This window comes from Amaranthus tricolor, chromosome 16 (genome assembly GCF_026212465.1).
Source record: "Amaranthus tricolor cultivar Red isolate AtriRed21 chromosome 16, ASM2621246v1, whole genome shotgun sequence".
Classification (NCBI taxonomy): Eukaryota; Viridiplantae; Streptophyta; class Magnoliopsida; order Caryophyllales; family Amaranthaceae; genus Amaranthus; species Amaranthus tricolor.
This window is the reverse complement of record NC_080062.1, coordinates 6,892,612-6,905,729: the sequence shown is the minus strand read 5'-3', so window position 1 is coordinate 6,905,729 and position 13,118 is coordinate 6,892,612. Positions and strand designations below refer to the sequence as shown.

Sequence of the window (13,118 nt, the reverse complement as noted above, 5' to 3'; positions counted from 1 at the left end):
ATATATCCTCTGAACCTTCTTCACCTTCTCTCAATACACCCACAATTACCAGTTCACACCAACAAGTACATGAACAGCAAATTCCTCCCTTGAGGAGAACCTCCAGACTATCAAAACCTCCTGCCTATCTTGCAGATTACAAGTGCAACACTGTCACTAAACATTGGTGTAATCTTGTCTCCTTTGCACAATTACATAATCAGCACCATGCATATCTTACTACCTCAAGCATCATCTCTGAACCTACCACTTATTCCCAAGCTGCTACAGACCCTCTGTGGAATGAAGCAATGAACAAAGAACTTTCTGCTCTACAGGAAAACCAAACTTGGGAAGTTGTCAGCCTTCCAGCAAACAAAAAACCCATAGGCTGTAAGTGGGTTTATAAAGTGAAGTACAAAGCTGATGGAACCATAGAAAGGTATAAAGCTCGATTAGTAGCCAAGGGATATACTCAGAAATATGGCATCGATTTTAAAGAAACCTTTTCTCCTGTGGTTAAAATGCCAACAATAAGGGCAGTCTTGGCCCTAGCTGCATCTCATCAGTGGCCCATATACCAACTTGATGTAAATAACGCTTTTTTACATGGAGATTTGCATGAAGAAGTTTATATGAACATGCCACCAGGGATTCCAAACCCACATCACAAAGTTTGCAAACTTAAAAAATCTTTATATGGGCTTAAGCAAGCTTCAAGGCAATGGTATGCAAAATTATTGGCTGAGCTGCTTCTTCAAGGTTTTCAGCAATCTAAGGCTGACCATTCTCTCTTTATAAAAAAATTAGGTATTAATATCATTATTGCCACTGTATATGTTGATGATATTCTTCTCACAGGAACAGATGCTCTTGGTATAAATGACCTCAAAAAGCATCTGGATACTATATTTAGCATCAAAGACCTAGGTAAACTATCATATTTCCTAGGCATGGAGGTAACTTACACTAATCAAGGCATCATTCTTTCTCAAAAAAAGTTCACAAAAGAGCTCCTTCAAAATTGTGGTTTTGATCTACATACAGTTGCAGCTACTCCCCTTCCCATCAACCTCAAACTCCATTCTGAAGAAGGACCTTTATGTACTGATGCTGAACATTACAGATCTATCATTGGTAAATTAAATTTTTTGACAAATACAAGACCAGAACTTTCCTATGTTGTTCAAAGTCTGAGTCAATTCATGCAGGCACCACGTCAACCCCATTTACAGGCTCTACACCATGTCCTAAGATACATACATGGGACAGTTGGGCAAGGAATTTTGTTAAATGGTCACAATGAACTCAAGTTACAAGCTTTCTCTGATGCAGATTGGGCTTACTGTCCTTACTCCAGAAAATCCATCACTGGCTACTTAGTCCTACTAGGAGGTTCCCCTATCTCATGGAAAAGTAAAAAACAATCAACAGTCTCAAGAAGTTCTTCTGAATCAGAGTATAGGGCCATGGCATCAGCAGCTAGTGAAATCATTTGGGTACTCAGGCTACTCAGTGAGCTAGGAGTGCATCATCTTCAACCAGTTACTCTACATTGTGATAGTCAATCCGCCATTCACATTGCAAAAAACCCTGTTTTCCATGAAAGAACTAAGCATATAGAAGTGGATTGTCACTTCACTAGGGATAAAGTACTAGAAGGTCTCATCCAATTGACATATTTACCTACAAAGTCCCAAGTTGCAGACTTATTCACCAAGGCTTTACCTTCTCCTCATTTCAAAGAATTATTGGCCAAACTAGGAATGATTTCAAACACCCATTCCTAGTTTGAGGGGGGATGTTGGTAATACAAAATATGATGGATCTATTAGATACTAATAAGCTGATGTGGCATTGTAATAAATGTAGTATATATATATCTTTGTACTAATAAGGAATTTAATTGAAGTTTTTTTCTCAGATTTTGATTCAAGAACTATGTTTCTCCTTCTTCTGTTCTTCTCTCTTTTTGTTCTTCTATAAACTCCTTCATTATTTCAATATAAGATTTGAACCCGTGATCTCTTGTCACACAAACTTTTGATACCATGTTAAGGAACTAACTCAACCAAAAATTTAAGCTGATGATTGAAACCCAAGTATATATTAGAATACTGTTCTAACGATAATAATTTAGGTCAGAGTATAGGTACAACTAAGTTGCTAGCCAAATGAGTTGGACCAAGTTGATCATATTTATGATAGTACTTCCGCGTTTGATCAGAATTTCAATGACTTAGATAGCCCAAGTAAGATTTAAAAAGTAATTCAAAGAGAAAATAATAATAATAATAATAATAATAATATTAATATTATTATTATTATTATTATTATTATTATTATTATGATAGCGTACCACGTAATATCATTTGGAATAGCCTAGAAGCTAAGGGTATTTCATGGACATATATTGAAGCAATGAGGAACGTGTATGATGGAGTCATGGACAACATGTAAATACCAGTTGGGACAATAGAGCGTTTTCCAATAAAACTAGGTCTACATCAAAGATCAATGCTATGCCCATTTATTTTCGCCACCATTACTGATGAGCTTTCTAAAACTATCTTGAAAATTGCATCGTGAAGCATGCTTTTTGCTGATGATATTGTGCTTATAGGAGAATCTAGCGAAGAAGCTAGCACAAAATTAGAGGACCGGAGAGAAATTTTAGAAAGCAAAAGGTTGAGTATAAGTCGTACTAAAACAGAATATTAGACAAGGTGTAGTCGCTTGTACGACCAAGTTTAAATATCTATGATCTGTAATTATAGCAATGCTGAGATCACGAAGATGTAACCCATTAGATTCAAGTAGGTTGGATTAAGTGTAGAGCGATTCTGGGGTGTTGTGTGATTAGTAAGTTTCCCTCTAGACTAAAAGGTAAATTCTACCGAGTTGCAATTAGCCCGACTTTGTTATATGGGACGGAATTTTGGTCCCTTAATAAGTCTTTAGTACAAAAGATGGATGTAGCGGGCTTACGAGGATGGAAAAAATTAGGAATCAGGATGTGATAAAGAGGTAAGGGACGATTGCTCCATTATCATCGAATTTGCTTGAAAACTGGTAGAGGGGGTTGGAGAGACGAAAAACACTACTGACGCACCCGTGAGAATGGTGGAAATCTTTGTAGTAGAGGGTAAGAGACGTCGGGGTAGACTTAAGAGAAGAGCAATTAAAAATCGACTTGTATGAGCTGCACCTCCCTAAGGACCTAATGAGGGATATGAGTAGTTGGAGGTGTAGTACTCGTATTCCAGACTTTTGATAGTCCCCTTCCTTTTACCTCTTTCTGTTTTTGTAGTTTTTTTAATTTACTTTCTTTCTTAATTTTGTTATATATTTACTTTAAATTTATCTATGGGCTTAATCTTAGTCCAACATGTTTTGTGTTTTACATGTAACTTTTCTTAAATTATAGGTAAAAAAGTCAAGAAAGTTTAATTGAACGCAGATTTTGAAAAAGCTTTAGTTACCACGTGAAAAACTCAATATCTTAGGATTAGCGCGTAAAATTTCTCTAACAATAATAATAAAATGCATCTTCAAAAATGTCAAACTTTAAATGTTAATTCTGGTCTCTTTGCCTCTTGGCTTACTTTTGTATTGTGGGGATCACAATTCATTAAGGGGCATGGTTCAAACACTTGCAAACTCTTCCGAGGCTAGTAATATAGGCCATACGTGCTTCTATTCAACATGTATACATCACCATCATCTGTAAGAGGATCAAGTTCCAAACATATTAAAGAGATGTATACCTTGTCCTTGTAAATGACATGATTGCATGAGGGCTTGACAATCAAGAGGGAATTCAGAACTCAGAATGTTAATATAGGTGGGTTGAATGCTTATTTCTACAGAACTAGACGTATGTTGAACCAACTTGAATATTATTTTTTGTGTTATATATTATACAATTAGATACTATTAAGATTTTTTACCAAATGACATGGACTTATGTGAGACTCCGGGTTGAGCTTGAAAAAAATTGATAAACTACTCATATCAGCTAGGTGCATCTTCTTTTCAAGGGAACCCATTTTCTAAAAACTTTATAGATCACATTTAAGCATGCTTGATGGGGAGCAATCTTAGGATGAGTGAAAACCTGAGAAGTTTTCCCAAGTGCGTATGTGTGAGGTTAAAGTGCGCTGAAGAGACTTGTATTGGTCTATGAGGCCAATCTATAGTCTCTATCGGTAGTCACCGATGGTCTGATCGGACCAAGGTGTGATAGCATAGAATTCCCTTGTGATGGAACCTTTACATTTTTGTAAGGTGAAATAGAGGGTAGGCAAAAAAGACCCAACTAAAAGAGAGCAACCCCCAAATGAAACATGAGACAAGCAAAAAATAAATAAATAAAATAAAATAAAATGAATACTTCTACTAAACACATAAAACTAGAGCAAGCTTCACCACTTGAAAAACAAATTGTAATTAGTTGGTTTACTTAAGGTTTATTTCTATGTCAATTATTAATTGTTGGACATGTTCAACTTCACTCGGGGATAAGTTTGGTTTATTAGAGTCGTTTATGTTTAGGTTAAGTCATTTTGAGGAATATTCTCTTGAAAATTTAATCTTCATAAATTCAACTTAAATTATTTTTTTTGGTTTGGTTAATTTTAGGGTTAGTGTGATAGTATATTTAAAATATTTTAAGACTAAAATCATTAATTTAAATTTTTGAATTGATTCATTGATATAGTATTCAACGTAACAGAAGTTACGGATTCGAATTACATTAACTTCCTATTTCAAGTGAATATTTAGCGTCAAATATGAAGATGGTCGTTGATTATATTGCACCTGCATCCATACTTTTAGTTAGTACAAAAGGCTCTCGTGTGCGGAAACATAATTGAGAATATAACATATCATATGGCTATCCGCCTATAACTATATAAGCCAACTATATAAGCCGAAACTTTTTAATAGATTCGGTTCATTAATAATGTGTTTTATGATTTAGCCGCAAGATACGTTACATACACGCTTCATCAGGTTTGGCAAACTATAACACTAAAAATTTAATTCACTTCGGCTCCATTCAATCTGAGAGAACATACTCTATATAGAGCTTGGGCATGTTACCCCAATCTATATTCAATTAAGTTCTATTTTATTAATTTTAGTTTAGTTAATTATTTTTAGGCCCTGATTCATATTAACTTTACATAAATAAAATTTTAACTTAATTGAACCAAATATCATCAATTTAAGTTGAATTGAATACGATATTATTCTCATATAAGTCATAAAAGACTTGGCAACTAAGTCTATTGGAATGAATTCAATTTAAGTGGGATTAAATTAGTGTGGGGCATTTGGGGTCTTGGTTTATCTTAATAATGTCAATTTTTTATTATTTATAATCATTCAAAACTAAAATATTAAACTTCAAAAAATACATTAATTAAATAGCGTAAAAACAAAAACTATATAAGTAATAGATATTAAAACCAAATTAAGTATTATTAATGTACTTATTTTGTATTTTTAGTTTAGTGAAAATTTAAAGAAATAATCATTAATACTTAAATAGCGTCTCAAAAAGTAAAAGTAAAACCGAAAAAAGTGAAAAATAATAATAATAAAATTAAATAGAATTTATCTAACCTCTGCACAAAGGGATAGGTTAAGTGTCATTAACATAGATAAAATATCACTATGTCCGAGAGTATATCTAAGAGATTATTCTTAAATTAAATTGCTTGAATGCGATAATTAATGCCCTTAACTTATGTCTTATTGGTTGTGGTATAGGTTAGACAAATCGAATTAATAAATGAATACTAAAAACTAATAAGAAATGGGTTTATAAAAAATACCTTGGAAAATTATTTTTTAAAAAAAAGACCTTGGAAAATCTAATGGAAACATCCTAGTTGGAGTTAAAAATAACAGTTGGTTTTGAACGAGACGGCCTCATAATGACACTGTTAATTTGTGTCGGTCTAATTCGCGCGTGTATTAACTTGGACATTTTTGAATTTTGATCTTAAAAGGTATTAATTTTGACAATTTTTAAAATTGATACCTTTAAGGTCAAAATTGATAAATACCCAGAAAATTAAAATATTATTACACGTGCGAATTGAGAAGACCCAAATTGACGGTCTCATAATGAGACTGAGACTGTCTCGTCTAAGTTTTTGTGTAAAAATAAAAATCATGTTATACAATTTTTTTTAATTTTAATCTAATTAAAAAAAAAAAGTACACCTTGCACCAAACCTTCCACCTATAGTTAAGAGAAAATAAGGTAATTTAGACAAGTGGGAGATTTGGTGATAACTTAGGGAAGGGAGCATAGTATTCCAATTTTTAGGCACAATTCATTGAACTTGCATGTATGATGTATAATGCATCTCTTTCTCCCCCACACCTTCCAAATTCCTTGTATTTGAATTATGCATTTCCCCTCATTATTAATTTTTTTCCTTTTTTTAATTATACCCAAACCCAATACACATTTTTTATGGACCCACTTTCCTCTCTTCCTAAACATTGACGACATAAAAACACATTCACAACACCAAACCTTCCATTGTAGCATCCTTCTTCATTCCTTCATTTTCCCCCTTTTTTCCCTTTTTTAGGGTTTTCTTCTTCATGCTTCATTCTTTCATTTCATGAATTTTGCAAACCCACAATTCTCATTGATCGTTGCTGTTTTCTTGGCTTTTGGGTTATTGGGTTTTAATTCTGGTGGCTTCTTTCACTTCTCAAGTTCCCATCTTTTTTGCCTCTTTGAGGTTATTCTTCAGCTTTCATCATGTCTCAAATCTTCAATTACAGTGGTATGTTTTTTGATCTCTCTTTTTTCTCTTAATTTATTGATTTATATCTATTATTGAAATTGGGGTTTTTAATTTTGAGCTGTTTTGGGTTTATTCTAATTTGACATATTAGGTTGTTTGTTGCTGAAATTAGGGTTTTTGGTTGTTTTTCATGGTTTTAAATTTGGGTAATATCAAATTTTATTTCATAAGATTTTCCCTGTGTTGTTTGAGAGAGATTTTGTTCTGTAGATGTTTCTAATCTGTATGTTAAAGGACTTTAATTTTCTGTATAAAAATTGTGATAAATCGGTTTGAGATAAGCTACATGATTAGTTTTATTCAAGACCCTGATCATCGATTCTATGAGCGGATTATACTGGGTACGATAATGAATAACTTTGTGTTATATGAAATGATTCAATATATAGAGAGCTGTATCCTGATTTAAATGAAGTTATCTGTCCATGATTTAATTAATTTAGAGAATTATTTTTTTTTTTTTTTTGTAATTTCGTTTGTTTGAATGGAATTTTGATCATGTAAAAGTAGTGCTTATGGAAAATTGTAGACTGAATTTAGTTCTATTTGGATTCGCAGGAAATGATGATTTTCACCATGGGGGATCAATATACTCAAACCCCAAGGAAGCTGGTAGCTTTTTGTCCCTTGGTATTGTTAACCATGTGGATGTATACTTCCCTAACAAAAGGGCTAGGATCAGTGCCCCTTTTGTTTCTGGGGGAGACTTTTTAGAGCAGAAAAAACAAGTTTCTCTTGATCTTCTCCCAGATGAGTGTTTGTGTGAGATCTTCAGGTGTTTGCCCGGAGATCAAGAAAGGAGTTCTTGTGCTAGCGTCTCTAAGCGCTGGCTAATGCTCGTGAGCAGCATCCCGCGCAAGGATCTATGCAACAAGAACAAGGTTGTTGATGGGGATGAGGAGATTGAGAGCGATGGGTTTCTTACGAGGAGTTTGGAGGGTAAGAAAGCCACCGATGTTAGACTGGCGGCTGTAGCTGTAGGCAGTGGTGGTTGTGGTAAATTGGGTAAGCTGAATATCAGAGGAACGAACTCTGTTCGTGGCGTTACTGACCTTGGTTTGAAGGCTGTTGCTCGATGCTGCCCTTCACTTAAGAGTCTTTCCATTTGGAACATTTCTTCCGTTGGCGATGAAGGTCTTGTTGAGATTGCGAATAGATGCGATCGCCTTGAGAAACTTGACCTTTGCAACTGCCCATCAATTACCAGCAAGGCCTTGATTGCGATTGCGCAGAATTGTTCGGGTTTGACCTCATTGAGTATCGAGGGTTGCCAGTCTATTGGTGATGAAGGCTTGCAAGCTATTGGGAAGTTCTGTCCGAACCTCAAATCCATTACCATCGTGGACTGCTCACTTGTTGGTGATCAGGGTATTGCAAGTTTGATGTCATCGGCCTCGCTTGTCCTCGTCAAGGTGAAGCTTCAGGGTTTGAACGTCACCGACCTTTCTCTTGCTGTGATCGGTCACTATGGAAAAGCTATCACTGATCTTGCCATATCAAATCTTCAATATGTGAATGAAAAGGGTTTCTGGGTCATGGGTAATGCCCAGGGTCTTCATCATCTCAAGTCGTTAACCATTTCGTCATGCCGAGGAGTCACAGATGTTGCAGTCGAAGCTGTCGCAAAAGGTTGTCCCAATTTGAAACAATTTGTTCTAAAGAAGTGCGCTTTCTTGTCGGACAATGGCTTTGTATCTTTTGCCAAAGCCGCAAGGTCTCTCGAGAGCCTACAATTCGAAGAGTGCCACAGGATCACCCAAATCGGGTTTTTCGGTCTCTTGTTGAACTGTGGTCCTAAGTTGAAGGCTTTAACTATGTCTAGCTGCTTCGGTTTTAAGGACATGATTTTGGGGTTCCCCATTCCAAACCAATCCACCCCACTTCGTTCCGTAACAGTCAGCAACTGCCCCGGGCTTGGGGACATGACCTTAGCCATGATGGCAATGTTATGCCCTCATTTGCAATCTATCAACTTAAATGGACTTCCGTCCATCACCGATACCGGTCTTCTCTCGCTCGTCGAGAGCTGTGATGCGGGTTCTGGCCTTATCAAAGTTGGTCTTTCCGGCTGTGTTAACGTGACTGACAAAGTTGTGATGGCGTTGGTGAAATATCATGGCGGAACCCTAGAGGTGCTAAACCTCGAACGCTGTGGAAAGGTTACTGATGCAAGCTTAATGGCTATTGCTGATGATTGCCTTTTGCTCAATGAACTTGATGTTTCTAAGTGTGCCGTTACTGATTCTGGTGTTGCATCTCTCGCTCGCTCAAAGCAGCTGAGCTTGCAGATCCTCTCTCTATCTGGGTGCTCGACGATCTCAGACAAATCCCTACCTTTCTTGTCGAAGTTGGGTCAGTCTCTTATCGGACTCAACATCCAACACTGCAACTCAATCAGCACCACTGTCATCGACATGCTTATGGATCGGCTTTTTAGGTGCGACATCCTTTCCTAAGAGCCAAAAACATTCAATTTGATAGTCGGGGATTTCAAGTAGCCTCAGAAGTACATTTTAGCACGATTCGTTATAGGTTCCGTCTTTAGTTTTTTGGGTCCATCAATTTCGAAACAGCCTTACGTTTTGCTGGAGACACGGCCGATCGTACCCTCTTTTTGCTGGTTTCCTTAACATAGGAAATCTGTTGTTGATCGGTCGTAGAAGCCTGAGAACATTACTGCTTTCCGGGTTTAAAAGATTCAGCCTTTGTCCATCTTTTGCTGGGTTTTGGACCTTCATTAAAAAAACCGAAAAAAATCTTTTAGCTCGACCATAGGTTGAGTTCATCATGTTAATGTTTTTATCGAGTCTTAGTATCAGTTTTTACCAAGTCGTCCATGTCCGAGCAGTATAGGTTCCGATAGTGGGTGTTGGTCGCTGGTCAGCGTTTGTAGTAATACCGTTGCTTATGGAAGTTCGAAATATGGTGACCTTGTTTCGTTCGAAGCTTTGGCTATGGCAGTTGTTTCATTAGCTATAGCTGCCATTACAATCCTCCATTTTTATATGGTTGTGATTGTTTTTTTTCTAAGTTTTGCCAAACTTCATTTTTACAGGCACCTTTTGTATGGACTTGTATTTTGCAACAGCTTTTCATGTAAGAAATGATTATGAATAAATTGTTAAATCTCTATTATATGGTATTTATGATAGTTATTTGCTTAAATATGTTATTTATCTATTGTAGTTCCAAACTAAATACATTTAGCCAAACATTTCGAGTACTATAGAAGAAAAAGATTAGAGCAATTTTAAATTTATTTAGATTCATTTTGTTCTTTAATATTTTTTTCCATTTAGGACTCGGGGGAATTAAGGAAAATAATAAGGGATTAGATTTGATTAAAAGTAATTACAAATTAAAATAATTAGTGATTCTTGTTGCTTAATATCATAGAAAGTGATTATTATTGCTTAACATCATAGAAAGGATAGTGGGGTCTCATAATGAAAGTAGTGGTACTACTGCTATGAAAGAATCATTTACATTTTGAGCAATAGTATAAGAATGCGATTGTAGTAATGAAATACTGATGTAGTAATGAAAGTGATATTGTCGTATCGTCTAAATATTTGTTAAAATTAGAGGTGTTTATTCGGGTGATCGGGTTGGTTTTGGATAGGTGTCATTCGAATCGGTTATATTTCGGATACGTGTTGCGACGGGTCATATTCGGATCGGGTCGGTTAGTCACGGTTCGGTTGAAGATTGGTTATTCGAACTATCGGGTTAGCATCAGGTCGGTGTTGGTTAAAGTTCATGTCGAGTTTCAATCGGTCTCGAGTTGTCATCGATTAATAATTGGTTCGGTTTTACCAGGTACACATAGGGTTCGGGTATTTTCAAGTAGAATTCAGCTACGAATTGCGAATTACTAATTACTATTGATCGAGTCAGTATCAAATTAAGTTGTTAGCCATTTTTTAATTGATATTAAGGTTCCTTTACTTAAAGCAAAATAGTGAAATGCAAATCAATTAGTAATCATTATTACATTGTTACTTTTACTTGTTTGACCGGAAATTAAAATTATAAGGTTCTATCAATTTTAATCTTATTCGATTAAAAGTAGTTAAATAAACATTGACCATTGATTATTAACTCTAAATATATGAAACTATGTATTTATAAAATTTATTTTATTAAAATATTTATGACTTTATTAGAATAACTAATAAGATGATTGAATATTAGTCAATTATACTTCTATGTAAAAAATTGGTTCAGGTTTACAGCAATTCGATCTAAACTTCGTTCGGGTTAAGTCGATTTTAGACGGATCGAGTTCGGTTTTGAGCATGATTCGGGTCGAATATGACTCAAGTTGGTCATTATTAGGTTCGGATAATCTCGAATAACGGTTATGTGTCAGTTAGAAAAATCGGTTATTACTCGGGTTCAGTTTTTCCATTTTCGGTTGTCAACTTGTTCGAGTATAGCTTCGAGTCGGGTAATGTCAGTTCGATAAACCTAAAAAGGAACACATTTTCGGGTCGGTTCACTTTCGATTTCGGATCGGATTTTCGGGTCGGGTCACTTTTGAACAACTCTAGTTAAAATTATAAGATATCCCACAATACGATCTAAAATGTAGTTTTTTACATCTTTATAGCACATAATATATCGGTTCGTTTACTTTGAAAATCTTTACAACGGAACCGATATGATGTGATGCAGCCTTATTTTCACTCTATAATATGATTATATTATGCGTTTTTAGTGAAATGTCTTAGGCAAATAAAGTTATTTTTGTGTAAACAAACGTCTTAAAATGAAGATATTCATAATGCGAAGAACTTTATTAAATTTTCATTTGAGAAAAAAAAAAAAAGAAGTAAGAAGGAAGGGGAAGATAATATTTAAGAATTAAGTGAATCAATTTAAACTTATTGGCTACCTATAAATTCTTTTCACCTAATTGGAATGTGAAAATGTAAAAATAATTAAATATGAATAATTAAATTTAGATTAAATATAACCTTCTAAAATCATGAGATCCGATGTATAATTTTGGATATGTGCCGAATCCAAAGAAATTAAATAAATTTGAATCTGTGGTTGATTCTTGTTAAATTCGATTAAGACTCAAGATTCGAGCAATGATCATCTCTAATCCACCATATTTTTGTGCATAGACAGGAGAACATGGAATTCGCTGGCTGTCATATCTGACCGTGTAATAATAGAGTGGAAACTGGAAACTTCAATGCTTGAATAATTGACAATCATTTTATTTCTATCAACTACAAAATAATTTAAATCATAATAGTTTTTTATTATTAAACTCAAAACTCAAAACCTACTTGTATGACCGTGTAATAATATTATTCGTTAAAAATTATGCGGAGTTTTACTCTATATGTTAAGATAAATTGAAAAGATTTCACATGAATGTATTTTAATTTTTATGTATTCATAGAAAAAAACATGTTTAATTTATCTCTAATTATATAGCATATTCTAAACGTAACCAATAAAATGAAACAGAAAAAGTAGTAACTTTTATACATTTTAGCTTTAAATCTTTTGATTGTTACTATTAAATGGTGGAAATAATAATGAAATTCTAGTATAATTTTGATTGAAAAATCTCTTGACAAGTTTAAGGATCATGTTTATTTTTCTTCAATCATCTTATATTTTTCAATAAATTCATTCCAATGTATTATCACTAGAACAAGTGGTAGTGGAAAGTTGTAAATAAAAAAAAACTTTTTTATAATTAAAGTTTATCACCATAGATATGATATGATACACAATTTTATAAAAATTTATACTATATATTATTTTTATTACCACCATTTAGTACTAATAATCGAATTTAAAATTGTTTGTAAACTTTTAACAATACGTGTAAAATTACATGAGTGGAGAATCAATACTAACATTAAAAGATCAAAAATAAATTGAGCATCTCCTTGAAAAAAGGTAGTCAAAACCAAAAAAGATATCACATACGTTGAGTAAATCATCTGTTTATAATCTCAATGAATTTATTTAATTGAAGATTCTTAACCATAACAAATGAAGACAAAATTATATTTACATATTTCACAACAAATCTTTGATTATCAATCTTTTCTATTAAATTTTATTGGAATAATACACTTTATTAAAAGTGTAATCTCAAAAAATATTCGTCATTAGCTCAAATCGTAGATGTATTGTAAACATCCTCACATGGTCAATCGGATATTTAAAATATAAATAACAATACAAGTACAAGTAACTTAATCACTAATTACAAGTAAAATTGGATCACATTTTTTCTTAATTGGAAAATAAATTTCACTTTCAGAAAAT

General features: G+C 33.9%; 1 protein-coding gene across 1 annotated transcript; it reads left to right on the top strand.

The window, feature by feature from the left end:
* Nucleotides 1-6,325: 6,325 nt before the first annotated feature.
* On the top strand, nt 6,326-10,049 carry LOC130803244 (EIN3-binding F-box protein 1-like). Its single transcript, XM_057667422.1, has 2 exons — nt 6,326-6,794; nt 7,374-10,049. Exons 1-2 carry the CDS (start codon nt 6,770-6,772, stop codon nt 9,269-9,271), a joined length of 1,923 nt encoding a protein of 640 aa, XP_057523405.1. The 5' UTR covers nt 6,326-6,769; the 3' UTR covers nt 9,272-10,049.
* The last annotated feature ends 3,069 nt before the right edge of the window (nt 10,050-13,118 follow it).